General features: G+C 42.1%; 1 protein-coding gene across 1 annotated transcript in view; it reads left to right on the forward strand.

The window, feature by feature from the left end:
- Positions 1–16,610: 16,610 nt before the first annotated feature.
- ENPP1 (ectonucleotide pyrophosphatase/phosphodiesterase 1) overlaps positions 16,611–19,012 on the forward strand; it is a 59,965-nt gene continuing 57,563 nt past the window's right edge. The window contains exon 1 of the mRNA XM_081140023.1: positions 16,611–16,825. Coding sequence (XP_080996149.1) covers positions 16,616–16,825 — 210 coding nt within the window. The 5' untranslated portion in view covers positions 16,611–16,615. The remainder of the gene's footprint in view (positions 16,826–19,012) is intronic.

The raw sequence follows: 19,012 nt of genomic DNA on the forward strand, positions 1-19,012 counted from the left end.
AGGAACAGAAGCTTGATTCAGAAATGTTTATTTTGGGCTGGTGAACACACAACATGATATACAGATGATGCATTACAGAATTGTACACCTGAAACCTATATGATTTTATTAACCAATGTCACCCCAATACATTCAATTTAAAAAAACAACAACAAAAGAAATGTTTATTGAACTGGAGAAATCCAAGTGCCTTTCCTACCCAGGCACACCAGTTTTTCTCCTTTCCAAAGCGGACGCCAGATTTTATATTCCTAAAGTCCCATCTGGGAGACCAGCGGACAGCCTCGTGTGTGCAGGCCCTTGCTGTGTGTCAGTAGGCGTTTCTGTGAGAGGGGCTGCTATGGTGACAGGTTAGTCTGCACTCTGTGTCCTTTCACATTACAAAGTCACTTGTGATCACCAAAGTGGTTTCTCTACCTCCACCTCTTAGTTAAACATTTGTCCAAAAGGCAGAATACTTCTTTTATTCTCTTCTGAATCTTCACGGACCTTGACCTCTCAGAACTTTTACAATGACAATCAGTTAATAGGAGAGCAAGAATTCAGAGCCTGGGGAGATGAAACTGGCCAGGCAGAAGGGACATCTTTCAGTGTTCCTGAGGCACCTGGGGAGAGACCTGGCGTGTCTGGGTGCCTCAGTGATGAGGTGCTTCAAAGCTGAGTGTGAGGATTAAGTGAGCTAATGCACCAGAGGAGTGCCTGACTCAGAGGTGGGCACTTTCCCGACCCACCCCACCCCACCCCGCAGCACCCTTTCTTATTGGAGGCAGCTATTATGTGTCCCCTGAATCTTTTTTTCTCTCTGGGCAAACACCTGTTTTTTTTCTTTTCAGTTGCTCCTCAGATGACAGTCTGTGTACCCTCTCAGTATCTTTGTATTGTTCTCAGCTGAACAGCATTCCTTTTCATTTCAATTGCGGTGTGCGGAACAGAAGTCAATACTCCAGGTGAGGGGACCTTCACAGAAGGAGGTGGCCTTTGTATCCTCTCTGAGCATGATTTCTCTCACATCACACCGAATTCATCCTCGTGGTTCACTCAAGGTGCCATCAATTTATGTCAAGTTGCAGTCTCTACAGATTGCACCATTCATTTGTCAGGGACCTGCCACTCAATCATTGAAAAGATCCTACTTTATTAGTATCCCATGAAGCACTCTCAAATGCTTTTTGGGATCCAGCTGTGCTCTGACTTTGGCATACCAGGCACAGGAAAGACATTTGGTAAGTGATTTTTGAGTGAATGGACTGCATTGGTTCTTGTTAATCATTGAGACTGGTTTTAACATCTGTTCTTTAAAACCAAGCTATGGCTTGTGCAATTTACTTTAGGGCCTGTAAAATAGATTCAATCTTGAACTTTCCTTAAAAGATTTCTCTTCATTTAAAACATTATGACATCTGGATATGATGAAATATAATATAAAATAGATTAAAATAGTTGGAAAGGTAACGAGTCTTAACTATCAAAGTATTACTATTTCCTAAAGAGCATGCACTTATCCAGTGCAGGGAAGAATGTGAGCCAATCTAGGCACTGGGGACCCCTTGGAACAGCTGTAAGCCAACTGTCTCCCCTTTACAGTTCATAACCACATCTCCCATCTTCCATAGGTCATTATCTTATCTCGGTATTCTTAGTGACGTGGCTGAAAAGCACCTGTGATTGTGAATTCTCCTATGGACTTCCTCTACCCTTGAATTAATTGGCTAAAAAGCCAATAGCAAAACAAATCCCCACAAATTTACATCTCTGTGGCAGTTGAGAACAAACACAATTCCTGATTAAAAACCTATCAATGTAACTGTCATTGAGGGAACCAAGACTAATGTAAGGATCTTGCCCTAAACTGGCAGAATATCTAGCTGTGTACAGTAAGTCCTTTGGTCGCTGTCAGGTGGAGAGGATGCGTAGTCCTAGTGGGAGCTCCCTAGAGCCTCTCGCCGTGGTGCTCAGTGTTGGTGGGATCTGGGGATGGTCAGTGTTGTTTCTCCCCTCTTTCACCTCCTCTGCTCTGATTGCCCTTCACTAAGTCCTTCACTGACTCGGCTCCAGCCACATGGGCCCCCAGGGCATTCCTCCCACAGGCCAGGCAAGCTCCAGTCTCGGAGCTGAACTTACTGGGTCCCTCTTTCCATAACACTCTTCCCTCAGATATCCAGAAAGTGCTGGCAACACAATACACTGAGAGTACCCGCTGCTTATCCTCCTGATCACTTGGCTGACTGGGAACTGGGCTCGCAGCCTCTGCCCAGCATCATGAGACAGTGCTGTGCTGCATATCACTAGCCCAAGAAAAGATCAAAATTCAGAATTCAAAGTACGGTTTCTACTGAATGCATGTTGCTTTAGCACCATCGTAAAGTCAAAAGCAAGTTGAATTATTGTAAGCCAGGGACCGTCTAAAGAGGTAAATAAAGTACTAAGTCAATCAAAGGCATTCCTAATGTAGTAATTATGTGATTTCAGCATCTGCTGGTGAATGGTGGGGCGCTAGAGTCTGGAGGCTTTTGTGTCTGACATCAGAGTCTGTGTCGATGGTGAGCTCATAGAAGAGATGCAGCCACTCTTGCCTGACACAGATCTGTGCTTCCTAAGGCTGAGGATCCTCAGGACTCTCAAACAATTGATCTATGTGCAGTATATGCTCAGCTTTTTATTTCAGAACATAGAGACCATAAAATCTTTAGATTTAGAAGAAATGTAAATATTCAGTAAATTTTAGGTATAGAAATTTAGCCAATTCATCATCCTTTTTGTGAATTCGAGTTGGTTCCTCTGTGTGGTAACCAGACTTCCATCTTTATTTCTCCATAAGAAAAAATCAAGATTGCATAACTACATGTATGCATTAATATTTCCTGGTATTTCCAGTATGTGTGATTTTAACTTTGTTTATGGAGGGGTTTTCTGTGTGTGTATGTGTGTTTTTGAGAGCTATTAGTGCATTCTCAGTAGCAGAGCTGTATTTCAGGAGTTGAAGACTCAAAAGCAATTAATCATAAAAAATTCTTCCCAGACACAGTAATGAAGTCTGGTTTCAATGTATTTCTCTATGGTTACTTAGCAAAACACTTAAGTAAGCTTATGCTGATAAATGTGAAGTAGGTTTCCCCTTCCCCTCATCCCTCGTGCTCTTCTCTCAGGAGACTGGTAGAGAAGAGGATTGCTCTGCCTGGGACGGCCACCCTCCCTGCATCCAAACTCCGCTCACCCTCCAGGCACAAAGCTTCAGCCTCACCTGGGACCCCTGAGCACTGGATTTTCAGTTTCCACAGGGAGGCCGACTAAGGAAAAGAAGGGTGGGACAAACACTGGGCATCTGTGCCCTGGGCAGAGAGCTGATGGGGGCTGGGTTTCTCTCTTGTGCACCCTGGGAAGCTGGTGGTCTTGTTTACACCCACTCTCAGTACAGGTCCTGGCTCTGGCAGGAAAATCAGGCACATTCTCACAAGGAGCAGAAAGGAGTATAAATAACATTTCAACGTTTCAAAACCCATGCCCCCCTTAGAAAACCAAAGGAACAAAAAGTGATTTGAAATTTCAAAATAAGCATTTTTATTTGGTTTTCCAAATATAAAATTGCATCATAACATTGATATGTGTTTTTTTCCTTCTGAATCACACATGCCTCCCTGAAAGTCTAATATATCCGGCAGAAGATCTTTCATCTGAAATCTGGGTGCTCTTACCGGGGGTCCTAGTCCCTCTGAGACTTGGGGGTGGGTTGTGGAGACCACTGGAATTACCCAGTTCCCTGCTCAGCAGGGGATTTACCTTTATAAACACTCCTGGGCTGTTGGTTCTACTAGGAGTAAGTAGCCTCCCACCCAAGGGAATGGATTTGGCAGTTATCCCAGTGATTTGATTAAGTGAACAGCCAACTGAAGTCATTCAACTTGATAAACATATTTTCTTTCTTCCCTCCCAGTTTGCCTGATGTTTTTGGAATACAGTAGATGATTCCCAAATTTAAAACTTGTGCTCCAGTTGGTCCTAATACTGGTGAAAAACTTAGAAACATGGGGTGCTATGCAAGCCAAATAATTATTTTTTATGAGCTTAATTATTTTCCATTGTAAGCTTCTTATTATGCAGGAGAATCATTTTAAAGGGCTGTTTTGTTGTGTGTGTTTTTTTAACAGAATGATATCCTTCAAGAACTTCTTTCTACCATTAGTCAGAGTAATCTAAAATCAGCAAAATCTTCACTTATTCATGACAATAATAATACTACAGCTTCGTATTATTATGTCTAATTGTATTATGGATATCATATAACAACACATCTTTGGAAAGAAAGAAACGGGAGATATTGAGGGTGGGGAAAGAAAAGATCAAGGACTATCCAGAATCTTTCTTATGAAAGGAAACTTGGATGTTCTTATTATCTGAACATTGATGTCACCTTGGAAAAACAGACTCAAAAGAAGTCACAGTTCTCCAGGATATGGGCAGAAAGAAATAATGTTAAGCAGCAAACAAATCTTACATGACTTTTTAAGGAATGAAGATCGTTATGGTTGGGGGAAGGAAAGGGAGGGCAGATCGGTTTATCTCAGCATATGTAAAAAAGACACTGACTTTTCTTTTTAAACTTGAATTTTATTTTAAAATAAACGGTCATTTTCTTGTATAGACTTTTGTACATTTAGAAATTTACTTTGGATCCTCAGGCGTGTCTACATATTTACACAAAGAATGTCCTTTGGAGCGATTTAGAAAAACCAGTTTCCTTTTCTGTGGTTATGACCTGTAGATTTTTTTTTTCAGGGTAAAAAAATTGTTTTTCAGTAGTCATGGTAGGAAATTAGAAATGAACATTAATTTAAACATACAATGTTTGCAAGTTATGTTTGCCAATACTTATTTAGTTTGAAACATTAAAAAATAAAAATCCTAGGAATTTTAGAGGAAGCAAGCACCACCCCATGGTTGCAATTTACCCTGTAGGAATAAACAGTTCGCCTTCAGTTTATGATTCCATAGTAATTACAACAGGAAGAGCATCACAACCCAAATAGGCCCTTAAACATTTACAAAGGCTTTCATGCCCAGAATGTTAATTAATATTTGAACAGCCCTTTTTTTTTCTTTGAGCTTGGCAGAGCTGATAGCATCATTAGCCTCACTTTTAAAATGTGAAAACCAAAGCAAAAAGATGTTAAACGACTTGGCTAGGGTGATCCAACTATTAAATAGAGAAACTAGGACTTTAACAAAGGTATACTGATTCCAGTGCTTTTCCTCACCACAAAGTATTTCTTCAACTACCTTTATTTACAAACAGCTGCAGACCTCCCCCCTTAAATTACATTTGGGTGCAGACCAGTTGGGACTCATGGATATTGGGTATTACCTAATCATGCACTTCCTTCCTGTTACCCCCTCCCCTTCTCTTCACCCACTCTTCCAACAAAAATCTCCCAATAAAATACCTGCAACCAAAGGAGGAAGTTGTGTGAGTAATTATATTTCAGGAAGCAGATTTTCCAAGTGCTGGAGTCTGAGAAACAACTATTTTTTAATAGGTGATGATCACTCTGAGATTCCATATAAACTATAGACACATAAATACTTAGGATGTCTTTGGCACATCAAAGAAATGATATAAAGAAAACAAAACAATAGAAAATTATATGATATATGTGTGCAGTAATTCAAGCATCCTGACTCAGCAATAATTTTCCTTGCAATTGCTTCAAAAGGTCAAAAACATCCTTTCATATTCTTCCCAGATGACCAGAAGAATTAGACAACAACTTTTAATATGATGTGTCTGTATTCTGCTTTGGGGCCATACCTCTACTCTCAGAATTTATCTTAACTATCCTTCAAAAGCTACCTTTTCTCTGATGGAAAATAGGACTTCAAATAAGCAGAATGGGGTCACTCTTCCTTTTTAAAGACTAGTATTCCCACTTTGAAGATGATGCTGAGGCCTTGCAAGAAAACACATACCCACCTCAGGGTGTAACTGTCCCCCAACCCCCGCACCTGTCAGCCAGACCAATAACTAGGGCCAAGTTGCAACTTGGGGAAGTGATATCATGCTGGGGAACTGCTGGGCCTGCTAAGGGGAGAAAAGGGACATTACACCAGGTCAGATGTAGAATCTAGCTAACATATATTGGCAGTTTCTAAGAGAGCATTTGGGAGTGTTCCAAATCAAGTGGAATGGAGTATATAATATTTAATATAGTAAAATAAGAGTTTATTGAGACAGGAACCCCCTCTCTTGACAGTATTTAAACTGGAAGACTCCACTGAAAGTGGTACTAATACATTGCTAGACTTGGACTGGCTTTGGAAACTTTGGGGAAATGATGCTCCTCACACTCACTTAAGGAGAAATTCCAGAAGTCCATGATAAAAGGTTGAGCAAGGAATCAAAAGACTCATAGACGTGGGCATGCTGGAATGAATCTGCTATGTAAGGCCAGAAGGCCCACCAGCTGTGGGAAAGCCCAGGAGAACGCAGTTAACAAAACCCATAAAGAATGCACGGCTGAGGGTGCAACACTGTTGCGTAGAGCTCAATGGCATTCTTTTCTGGAGGCCATTCTTTCCTATGAATGGGAAGAGCTTTACAGAACTGAGCTCCCTGAAAGCCACAGGAAAATGGAAGCCAAATGATGGCATTTAAACTTCAGAAGCAAGGTGGGTGCAATTATGACAATGAACAGCATTGTAGGAGTGGCAAATAGAGCCTGAGCCACCAAGAGCTATGGAGATGGTTAATGGAGCATGAGGTTCCTAGGGCAAGGGAGCTGGGCAGACAACAAGGGTATTGTTCAATGTAGACTGCAAAAGAAATAAAGAATAATGAATTAGGAGGGTGAGGCACTGAGCCCAATAAAATGCCATACTTTTTAGCCCAGTTTCCAGAAATGTAACAGTTTTCAGACCCATAAAATATTGACTCAAGGAGAGACTGAGTCCCCATGAGGATGGACCACTCTAACACCACAGCAAATGGATACCTTAATGATTCTTTCTGGTTCTAGGTAGTTATTGATATTGATAGTTAAGGGTCTGAAGTCTCATCCTGGCCTCTCGAGTAGAGTAAAGGTGTATGCCAGCCAATAAATGAATGAAGTCTTGGCTCATGTCTGGCTCATGTTGGACTCATAGATTAACAGTGTTCATTTCTTTGGTCCCTGATGTATAACTGAGGTGGACAAGCACTTGGATGCTCATTTGGACTCCTTGGCCTGTGTGGGAAGAGCTATCCCATAGTGGGAAGACCAAGTAGAAGCCTCTAACACTGCCTTCCCCAGACAAAATAACAAAACTAAAACAATTTCACATCCCAACTGACATGGCAAAAATTTGTGCTGCTCTTAAGGACCTAAAGGTTTCCTGGGTGGTGGTCCCTTCCATGTCCACAATTAATTTACTGGCAAATTAGAAGAGTGGTCCCTATATAAACCAGATAGATAGGTCATGGCAGATAAAAATGGACTACTGCAAACATAAATAACTCATAAGCCCAATTAGAGTTGCTGTTTATATATGGTGGTGGCTTTTGGGAGTGGTTTGAGGAGAGTTGATCAAGCACGGCTATAGTTAAAAACAAGAAGGCCAGAGATGTCGTCAAGTACAATTGAATGATGTGAAGGACCCAGCTAAAATTGAAGACCGTGAATTAAAGGTGGCGGCTATCTTCTGATTATGTGATACAGGATCTAAACAACTGTATTCACTTACTAAAGCTGCTTTAACAAAGTACCATAAACTGGGTGGCTTAAAACAACAGGAATTTATTATCTCACAGGTCTGGGAAGCTGGAAGTTCAAAATCAAGGGGTCGGCATTGGCAGGGCCACGCTCTCTCTGAAGGCTACAGGCTGCTCCTTCCTTGTCCCCTCCCAGCTTCTGGCGACTCCCCACACTCACTGGCATTACTTGGCTTTCAGAACCTGAATCCCAAACTCCACGATGGTCTTTCCTGTATGTCTTCACTTTGTCTTCCCTCTGAGTGTGTAGGAAAAATCTGGTCTTCCTCCTGTGTCTCCTTTCCTCTCACACACTACCACACTCACAACACTTTGGACACAGATGTGTGGGTTGTTCCCACACCGAGCAATTTTGTGACACCAGCTGGATGTCCTACGACGATTTAACTTAATTATGATGCTGTCTACTTGGAGATAGTGTCAGATCCCACAGGTGACTTCTCCCAACCACATCAGATGTCAACAGCAAGTGGTAGGTACCCACATTAACCATAACTTCTGTCTAATGTGGTTACAAATCAGAGGTTCTCATGACTCCCTACTTAGGTTTGATTAATTTGCTCGAGTGCCTCAGAGAACTAAGGAAACCACTTAGTTTACTAGTATTGAAGGGTATGATAAAGGATACAGATAAAGAGCCAGATGAAGAGATGCATAGGGAGGGGTCTGGGTGGGTCCTGAGCCAAGGAGCTTCCATCTGTATGAGTCAGGCGTGTCACCCTCCCAGTACATGGATGTGTTCACCAACCTGGAAACCCTTCAAATCCCATACTAGTAGGATTTTTTAAGGAGGCTTCCACATGTAGGATGACTGATTTTTAACTCCATTTGCAGCCCCTCTCCTTTCTTTGGAGGAGTGGGGAGGACAGGACTGAAAATTTCAAGCTTCGAATAATGGCTTGGTCTTTCTGGCGACCAGCCCCCCACCCAGAGACACCTCATTAAAACAAGAGATACCTCTAGTGTTCTTATCACTTAGGAATTTACAAGGGTTTTAGGAGGTTCCTGTGCCAGGAACCAGAGGCACAGACCACAAATTATAATAACTATTATCTCACAGGCTGAAAATTTTAAGCCTGTAATCATTGCTTGAGCTTTCTGGTACCCAGCCCCCATCCAAGAGCCCACCAAGAGTCACCTCCTTAAAACAAAAGACATTTCTATCACCCAGGGAATTCCAAAGGATTTAGGAACTTGGTATTAGGAAACAGGGACAAAGACCAAATATTAGACACAACACTCATGCATTACTTGTGGGAGAGTAAATTCATTTACTCTAAGTAGAGGATCATTTTCCAGGATCCTTAGAAACGAAAAGAAGTGACAGTCCAGCATTTCCATGCGCGAGGGTGTCCTACAAACGCAGTCCCACACATGAGGAGTGTGGTACATGCAAAGGTGTTCATTGTAACACTGATGAAACAACCTGATATCCCACTCCAACAACAAGGAATTGGTTTAAAAATGTGGTTGCTCAGTACAAGGAAATATTGTGAAACTATCGGAAACTTTCAGTCCCCTCACCAGTAAATAGAGTTGATGAGACTGCCTTCATATGGATGGTCATGGCACGGTGGTTTGTAAACAGTGAAGAGAAGTGACGTGATCACAAAGCATCTGTAAACGGCATAGCTCAGTGCCTCAAGTACTGTAAATGCCCCCCAAGGGATGCCTAGTATTATTTTACTACCTGTCATCATTTATTTTCTCCATATAATAGAATCACATCACAACAAGAATCTTTGGGGCACTTACATTGCCCGTGCCAATGCCTGTTAGAGATTCCATTGGCTTTAAGCCCTTGCTCAAAAGGAGCAGCTCCCGTCTCAGCTGCCCGCCAGCTCTTGCCCAGCCAGCCCGTCCTGGCTCACTGCCCCAGAGCAGGAGAGCAGCCTGAGTGAATCCCTAAGTCCTTTTTGTCTCCACTTGGGGTTACTTCACTTATATTTACAATACAGCAGCTGCTGGAGGCGAGGGCAGCCCATTCTGTTTTTGTGGCAGCCTTTGCCCCAGGCTGGGAAGCCAACTGCTTTCTTGTGGATAGACAGACAAAGGCCTAAACATTGTGACCCACAGTGTCCACATCCCCTTGTTTGGGAAGACACATAATAATTTACTAAAATGAAATTTTGATACATTTTACAATTTGCAACTCCATAATTATAAGGTTCAAATATGTCTATTCTGAAGAAAGTGTAAAAATAACCAAGATGAATCTTTATGTTGCATTTTTTTCAGTTTGCCAAGCACTCATTCCTATGAAATGTCTTTGTAAATTTATACGGTTGAGAAGAAAAAGCGCAAGACATTCAGTTCCCTATCGGTCATTTGGATAAAACTGGTGGATTAAGAACCTGATAGTCTCCAGTTTATGACTCATGGCCAATCTAGTTCATTTCTTCCTATATACAGATTTTACACAACCAACAAAAGCCATGTTTCAAAATCATCTGGCTCTGTGGTCTTATTTCCGCTTCCTCTAGTTAACCCCTACTTATCTCAAATCTTGGCTTAAGCATCACCTCTTCAGGGAATTATTCTCTGACCACATCCTACCCCTACCACAAATTGGTTCAGACACTCAGTTATACATTTCAGCTTCTCATATATTTTCACCATAGTGTTTATTATCATTTGTTATAATTCTCAGCACTTACTTGGTTAATATCCATCTCCCTTCACTAGACTCTCAAACTCCTTGAGGGGACTGATGTTCTCTTACCCTTGTAGATTGAGCCTAGAATAATGCTTGGCCCATATTAGAGATTCAATAAATATTTAATGGATAAATGAGTAAACAAATGAATGAATAAAGGGGTAAAACAAATTGATGAATGACTAAAGTCCACAGAACCATGACCAGTACACTCAATAAAATGATAGTTAATGCTATTATAGTTAATTTCCATTCCAGATCAAATCAATTTGCTGAGTATTTCAGTTTGTTGAAGACCTGACTATGGCTTCAGAAACTGAATGTTATATGCTCCTGCAAATATGTTGTTTCCTATAGTTGAATCATTTCCTATTATTGTGGAATAGCCAAATATGTAGGTAAAGATAAACATGTGTGTACATGTAAATTTATGTTAATAAAGAATAAACCAATGAATTTTTAGATGTAAAAAAAGTGAAATAATCTTTTATTTAGTAAACATGCATATTAAAATGTATATTCACTTGATTTCATTTAATTTTATTAAAACAGTCAAAATTTTAATATGTTTTATCAGTTCTTATCAGGATTTCCACAATCAAGAAATAGATAACATGGAGTAAACAAAGTTAATTATTCATACTTTTTTTTTTAGATGAACTCTTTAGCAATAATTATATTGTACTTAAATGGTTTTCTGTTCTTTTACATGTTTTAATTTATCTTTATTGTTGAAAGTATTACAGATGTCCCCTTTTTTCCTTCCATTGATCCCCTCCACCCTGCACACCCCCTTCCAGGCCTTCACCACATTATTGTCTGTGTCCATAGGTTATGTATATAAACAAATAAGTTCTTAGGTGAATCTCTCTCCAGCCACAACCCCACACCCACTCCCAGCCCCCAACTTCCCCCTGAGATTCGTCAGTCTATTCTATGCTTTTATGTCTCTGGATCTTGTTCAGCAGTTTATTTTGTTCGTTAGATTCCACGTATGAGTGAGTTCATGTGATACTTGTCTTTCTCTGACAGGCTTATTCTATTTCTACTTCTTATTACAGCAGTCCCTTTAACTTTTTTCGCAATGCTGGTTTGGTGGTGATAAACTCATTTAGTCATTTATTGTCTGGGAAACTCTCTATTTCACCATTTATTTTGAATGATAGTCTTGCTGGATAGAGTAGTCTTGGTTTCAGATCCTTGTTTTGCATTACCTTGAATACTTCATGCCATTCCCTTCTGGCCTGTAGAGTTTCCGATGAGAAATCAGCTGAGAGCCTTATGGGAGCTCCTTTGTAGCTAACAGATTGCTTTTCTCTAGCTGCCTTTAATATTCTCTCTTTGTCTTGAATTTTTGGCATTTTAATTATGATGTGTCTGGGCATGGGCTTCTTTGGGTTCTTCTTGCTTGGGACTCTCTGTGTCTCCTGAACTTGTGTGGCTTTTTCCTTGACCAGGTTAGGGAAGTTTTCTGCCATTATTTCTTCAAACAGGCTCTCTAACCCTTGCTTACTTTCTACATCCTCTGGATCTCCTATGATGTGAATATTATTATATTTCATGTTGTCCCACAGCAAGCCTCATAGCTCAAGCCAGAGTAAACCTGAGTCACAGCAGTCAATGGATGGGCATCTAATAAAATCAGTTGTGGTCACCAGGATAGGGCCATGTCCCAGGATATGTAGGGCTGGCTCTCAGAGAAGTAGGTTTTCTAAAGTGGACTATAGGATGTGTAAGCAATGACAGCCATATGGACTATGGTCCTCCACTTTGGGATTGGTACCTTTCTATGGGCTTCCAACACCTTGAGCTACACTTTCATAGCTCTCAACATACCGTATTGCAATTAAATGTTAATATTTCTGTCCCTCTCCCTGGGCTAGGAGCTTCTTGTGAGGATCATTCTTGCTTTTCTTCTTTATCCCCAGCGTTTCTAGTACACTATATAGTAGGTAACCAACAAATGCGTGTTCAGAGGACTGGTGTATTAGCATTCAGTAAAAACATTTTCAACCTGTCTTCCAAACTAAATATATTATTTTGGTAATTATATGGCAACTAATTAAATATATTAATACAGCAATTTATTTTTTCTTTTACTCTTAAAATATGTGCTGTTTACTGTATGTCAATTATAATATAGTAATTTCATCTCTGTTCTGGAGTCCTAGAGTACAAAGGCTCTGTTTTATTTTCTCCACAGAAAATGGAGATGTATTACAAGAAAAAAATGCTATGGTTTACTAGAATTAAGTCAGTATTAATCTGAAGTAGATGGTAAATTGAAGATGGATATTGTAAGCTCTAAAGCAACTACTAAGAAAATCACTTTTTAAAAATGCTAAAATTGAGCAGAGGAATTAACATGGTGTGATAGAAAATAGCTTTAAGACAAATTTAAAGAAGTGAAGGGGAAGCAGAGGACAAATAAAAAAATTAAAAAACATGAAGCATATAGAAAACAATAGCAAAGCGAGAGGCATAAATGGAGATTATTGGCAACTCTGGATTTTGTGCAAAATGAGATATAAAAGACAATGGGGAGAGGCAGAGACTGTGGACAAGCAAAAAGTGCAGAACTGGCAGCAGCTGCCTTTAGATGGGGTGTGCATTTTCCATTTTGGCAGTTTCTACTATTCTCAATTGCATCTTACTTTTGAGTTCACTTTACTTATCTTGGATCTGACTGACAACAAGGTGTCTGTCTGCCCTCCCAGATGGGCAGGTATTTTTTTCCTGCCCCCAAAGGCTCTCCCTCTGTAGATGGATATCCAATAGCAGTGCTCAAACCTTCCCCAAAATTATGTATAAAGCATGCCTCATTTATATAAAAATAAAATAAGGATATTCTCTGTCTTAAGGATAAGAATTGAGTGATTTAAATATTAAAAAACATAAATTTTTATGTAAAGTTGGGAAATGTTAAACACTTTGTTGGCAATTAGAGATAGCAGTGTACTTTTTAATTTAATTTAATTTTTTTCAGCAGTGTATGGTATGATTTGTAACACAATTTTATAAATGAGGAAATCTCAGAGAGTTCTTGTAATCTGTACCAGGTCACATAGTTGTCCAAGCTTACAAAAATGAGAGAGAAATTAAGATGTCATACAAAAATCTTAAAAATAAATTAACGTCACAGAAATTTTTTTCCCCTAAGTCCCATAAAGATTAAAGGTCCTTGTGGTTTTTTCCATTTTAGACTGGGCTAGATGTCTTTGGTGTTTCACTAGAGAATTGAAGAAAGCTGGGGAAGCTCTGAAGCAGCTGCAAAAATAATTACTCTGCAGCATATTTCATTTTTTCAAAGCCGAGAAGAGTTATTTCTCAGCTTTGAGAAGTCATAGTTCAAACACAGATAAATGGGGTTTATTTGGTGTTTTGGTATGATCTACATTGAAAGCACCAAGGAGAAAATGTTAAAATACTTCTGTACGGTAAAACTTAAGAAATCTCGCCGGGCTGGGCGTGGCTCAGCAGTTGAGCATCAACCTAGGATCCAGGAGATTGCGGTTCGATTCCCAGTCAGGGCACACGCCCAGGTTGCGGGCTTGCAGCCGATCAATGACTCTCTCATCATTGATGTTTCAACTCTCTCTCTCCCTCTCCCTTTCTCTCTCTGAAGTCAATAAAGATATATTTTTTAAAAAGATCTTATAAAATCTTAAACTATCACGTTTACTGTTACACTAGATTAGAACGCTCAGTCATTAAAGCAGAGTGAAACATAGGACTAAGAGTGAAACATTCATTGCTCACCTTTGCACTAACCAGAGCACCAAGTTGTGCTGCAGTTTTATCTCATGACCTCATAGTACTCTGGAGTGTAAAGCTGTTCCTCGGATCATTTAGAATCTAAATGAGACCAAGGCAAGGCTTAACGACAGGCATTGCGATGTCTACAGCTAAACAATATGAGTGGCATACTTGATTCATTTTTACTCCTCTGATTTTAGAATTGCCATTGGATTTTTATAGTTACCCATAAAAGTCTCAACTGGCACAGGCCAGGCAGGAGTGTAAGGCAGAGGCCACATCCTGGTGGCCTGTGTGCCAGGCCCACCCTGCAGATGTGTTACATTTTGTTTGGCCTTTAAAGTGTTTAAAGAAATTGTTTTTCTGAATCTTGTAGGCAAAATTTTGCAATCTGGATAATTCACACAAACATCTAAATTTCCTGCTTAAGAAATCTATTGCCACAATAGCCACACAATACTTTCACTGATGAGTAAATGCCACCCCCTTTAACAGGGCACATAGTTCACCTAAAGGAGTTTGTGTCACTTATTTTTTGTTCTTGGGGATGCCTAGATGTTTGAGTTGGTCACTCTGCACACTGTACACTGACTTTTCCAATGGCTGAAGTCTTTAAAGTGATTTATTGCCTTGGGATGCAGACAATACACTTATGCCATTTGTTTTGTCAGGTTCAAAGCCACTTTGGAATGTCTATGTTCAGTTGCTTTTAGAAGTTTTGACACTCATTTAACCACTCTCCTTTGAGCAAATCTTTGTCCCTGAATCTGATTTTTGGAAACAGTTAAGGGAAAATTTGGAGCCAAGTTTGGGGTAAAAAAATATGTGAGATTATGAAATGGTGAAAACTTGTTTCTTTTGGGTGCTTGTAAGGTGACTCAAAGGTAATTTAAAAAAAAAACAAGCTCAATAATGCTTTGACAGAATGCCTCTACTTCTTCCAGGTCTCAGTTACTCTTTCCACTAAGTCTTCTAAATATCCCATTTGTGATTCTATAATCACAAATTATAATCACAAATTATCCCTTGGGTTTTAATTTTTTGTTTATTGCCTTCACTTCCTTGGACCAGACTGAAAGCCACTTGGGAAAGATATACTTTTATTCATCTTTGATGTGAGATGCATGGTTGGAGACCAATAGCTTGAATTGAAGGATTGATTCATGAATGAATGAATGCATGAATGAATGAATGAATGAATGAATGTGTCAATATCAATGGAAAGCATCCCAAGTTTGCTACTTCGAAGGGGACAACACACACTTTGTATCTGTTAAACATCTGTTCTCATTTTTAAAAACACTGAATGTATTTGTGCAATCAGAATGAATTGAAAAGGAATTGGCTTGGATTGTATAACTCTCTATGGGCAGGGAAGGCGGTCCCAAGTGCTGCAAAGCCCTTGGAATTCACTGGTTTCCCCTTGACAGGCCAGACTCGCTTCACTACACATTTGTGGTTTTTCTAACTGATGAGCAAGGAAATGTAAAAGTTGTAGAATCAAAGGTGAATCAACACCCCCCAGGAATTATGGCCTACTGTTCCTGTCCTGGTTAAAAAATAAACGATCAAAGTACTTCAGATTGAGTTAAATGTTTGATATTAGTTACCAAGTATCGGCGTCAACTTCAGGATAGGGCAACATGATACGTCGACGCCTTCAAAATAGAAAGTGTAAAAGAACTAAGAAGTAAATACTTTAAAAACAAGGCCAAGGACAAAACCCAGACCCCCCCCCCCCACACACACACACACACGCGCGCATCCGCACACGCACACTCACACTCACACACCGTGCTGGAAAACTAAGTGTTCCTTCCATGCGTGTTTTGTTAAACCAGGTCTTTAAGGTTGGCCGCTCCCCTCGGGGTAGCGTAGGCAGCGGGGAGCAGGGCTTGGGGGGATTCTTGCTCGCTTCTACGTGGGGGAAGGGGCAGGTCGCCGTCCCTCGCGCTCGTCCCTGCAGTCCGCTCGCCGAGCTGGCAGAAGCGCGGCGGCGCCGGCCCCGCGCCCACCTTGCAGCCCGGCCGCCGCACCTCTCTCCTCCTGCTATTTCGGGGCCCCATGACCTCATGCCCGGTGCAGACCACACTGCCATTCCCGTCCAGCCCGCGCCGCGAGGCCACGCAGGGCGATTCCTGCAAGTGTGCAGAAGGTGCCGGGCGCGGAGACGGGACGGCTTCGGGGCAAGTAAAAGACACGCCAACGTAAAGGACTCAAAATAACCGACGCGCGGAGTGCCCGAAGTCAGACAGGAAGCCAAATAATCCGGGGCGGTGAACGGCTCTTCCCTCACTTCTAGCGCTGGGCGGCCGGCGGGGAGCCAAGGGTCTGGCCGCCAGGGGCGAGCGCGCGGGCGGGGCGGGGCGGGGCGGGGCGGCGCGGGGCGGTGCGGGCGGGGCGGGGCCGCCCCGAAGCCTATTAAAGGCGCGGCCGGGCGGCGGGGCGGGAGCGCCCGGGCCACGATGGAGCGCGACGGGTACGCGGGGGGCGGGAGCCGCGGCGAGGGCGGGCACGGCCGCGACCCGAGCTACGGCCGCGGCGCCGAGGCGCCCGGGAGCCCGCAGATGGCCGCGTCCTTGCTGGCGCCCATGGACCTGGGGGAGGAGCCGCCGGAGAAGGCGGCGCGCGGCCGCCCGGCCAAAGACCCCAACACCTATAAAGTGCTCTCGCTGGTAGGTCGGCGGCGCGGGCGGGAGGGCGGCGCGCGGCCCCTGCGCCCCGCGGGTCGGCGCGGCGCCCCGGCCCCGAGAGGGGCACCCCGTTGCCACTCCCCGCCGCGCGCCTCCCTGCAGGCTGAGTGCATGCTCATCACCCCTGTGCCGCCTTCTTAGCCCGGGGAATGGTTCACTGTGACTTGCATTAACGGATGCTTATAAAAGGATCTGTTTATGGAAATGCCACCTGTAACCCTCAGGGAGCACAAGGCGCTAGAGGGGGAAATACCCCGCCGCAAAGCTGTTGCTCTTAGGAACCACCAACTGCGTTTCACCCCTGCGGGGTGGCCTTGGGGTGGCTCTGGGTGCAGTGTTGATGACTTTTCTGATTGTGTGAACTGATTCCACTTGGAAAGATTAAACAGCTCAAGTTTTATCAGGAACTTGTAGAAAATACTTTTTCTTCGGTGCTCGCTGTTGAGGAATTTCCTCGCGGCTGTTTACAAAGGGCATCAATAGGCATGTCATGAGTGTAAGATGTTTATGGTTCTCTGACCGCTCTTAACCACAGACCGCACGGTTTTTGTTGATAACAGAAGTCCTCTTGATGCCTCTGCTGATTGACAGTTGCAGGATCCACAGCCGACTGGATGAAATGTGGGGGTGGTTTTTCAGGGTAAGGTGTGGGGTGAGAAGGGCCCACTGAGCGTCACAAGCTTGCGTTCTTGGTTTCACGGCTGTTAACTCATTGCTGAGGCCTTGTACAACCTCTCTCCCCAAACCTCACCTTCTTCTGTGTTAAAATGAGGACACCAACCCCCTGGCACGTCACACAGGATTATTGTGAGGATCGAATGGAACAATGTAGGTGGGGAAGTAAAATGAAAACTACAAGGAGAGACCATTATTTTTATTGTGTTATTTGGAAAGAACAGACTTCTGTGTGTAGTGTACCCTAAAATATATCCTCACAGGTTATGATCGAGCAATGCTCTGTAGAGAATATCTTTTCTGATTCTGAAATTTTTTTCCCTTTCCTAAGAATTTACATTTTCACCAAATTTTGGATATCATGGAGATGTTACAGTACTTTAAGGTGTTACATTCCTAGAGTAAAGAGATGGTGTCATATAGTTAGTATCTAAAAGCTCTGGCTGTTGTGACTCAGTTGGCTGGAGCATCGCCCTTTGCACCAAAGGGTCTTGGGTTTGATTCCCGGTCAGGGCCTATACCCAGGCTTTAGGTTCGACCCTTGTTCGGGGCTGTATGTGGGAGGCAACCGATAGATGTTTCTCACATCAGTGTTTCTCTCTTTCTCTCGCCCTCTCCCTTCCCCCCTCTCTCTTAAATCAATAAAATAAACATATCCTCAAGTGAGGATCAAAAAAAAAACAAAAAACAAAAAACCAAAGATTCAGAGTGTCTCAGATCACATATATTTTTATCTCAAGATATATTTTTGCATCATATATCACCATTTAAGTCTAGAACACGTGGTATTGGTGAGAACTTAGTTGTCATCCAGAGTCACCTTTTTAGTTTTTGCTAATGGGAGACCTTAGCTTTTTCATCCAATCACTTAAATTACTTATTATGAGTACTTTCAGTATTTATCACACTACAGGGTACTCAGTAATTATACATTGAATATGCGAACTCCAATGTGAAATCGTGTCTAAATGCGCATACTCTTGAAAGATTGCTAAATTTCCAATTGCTAAATTTAGTTCCTAAATCTTTCCTGTTCATTTACTTAGCAATCCACAATCAGTGTCAGTACAGGCCTACCTTTGGAACATGCATTCCAGTCTTTGACCTCAGCAGTCGGCTGGCGAAACAGCGTTCTATTATGCTCTGATGGTGCAACTCTGTGTATGTGACGTGGATGTGTCCTGGGACTTACTTCCACAAGTAGGACAATCCTGAATATTTTTTATCTCATTAGGTGGGGTCTTTTGCTTTAACACAAATTGAACTGGAAAGAATTTTTGCCTCACATCTTTTGATGAAATACTGTGGGACATTAATATCCACCAAAACTCATTGCTGTATTTTTGAAACTCTTAATTTACCTATTCTTTCCTTCCCTACTTCAATACCCTTCTTCCCCCAGACCTTTTCCAAATGATGCACTTCCAAAGGGTAAAGTCTCCAAAAGGAACGTGACAGTTGTCATCAAAGAGCTCTGGATGTGTCTCCTAGGAA

The sequence above is a fragment of the Miniopterus schreibersii genome, assembly GCF_964146895.1.
Source record: "Miniopterus schreibersii genome assembly, chromosome: 6".
Classification (NCBI taxonomy): Eukaryota; Metazoa; Chordata; class Mammalia; order Chiroptera; family Miniopteridae; genus Miniopterus; species Miniopterus schreibersii.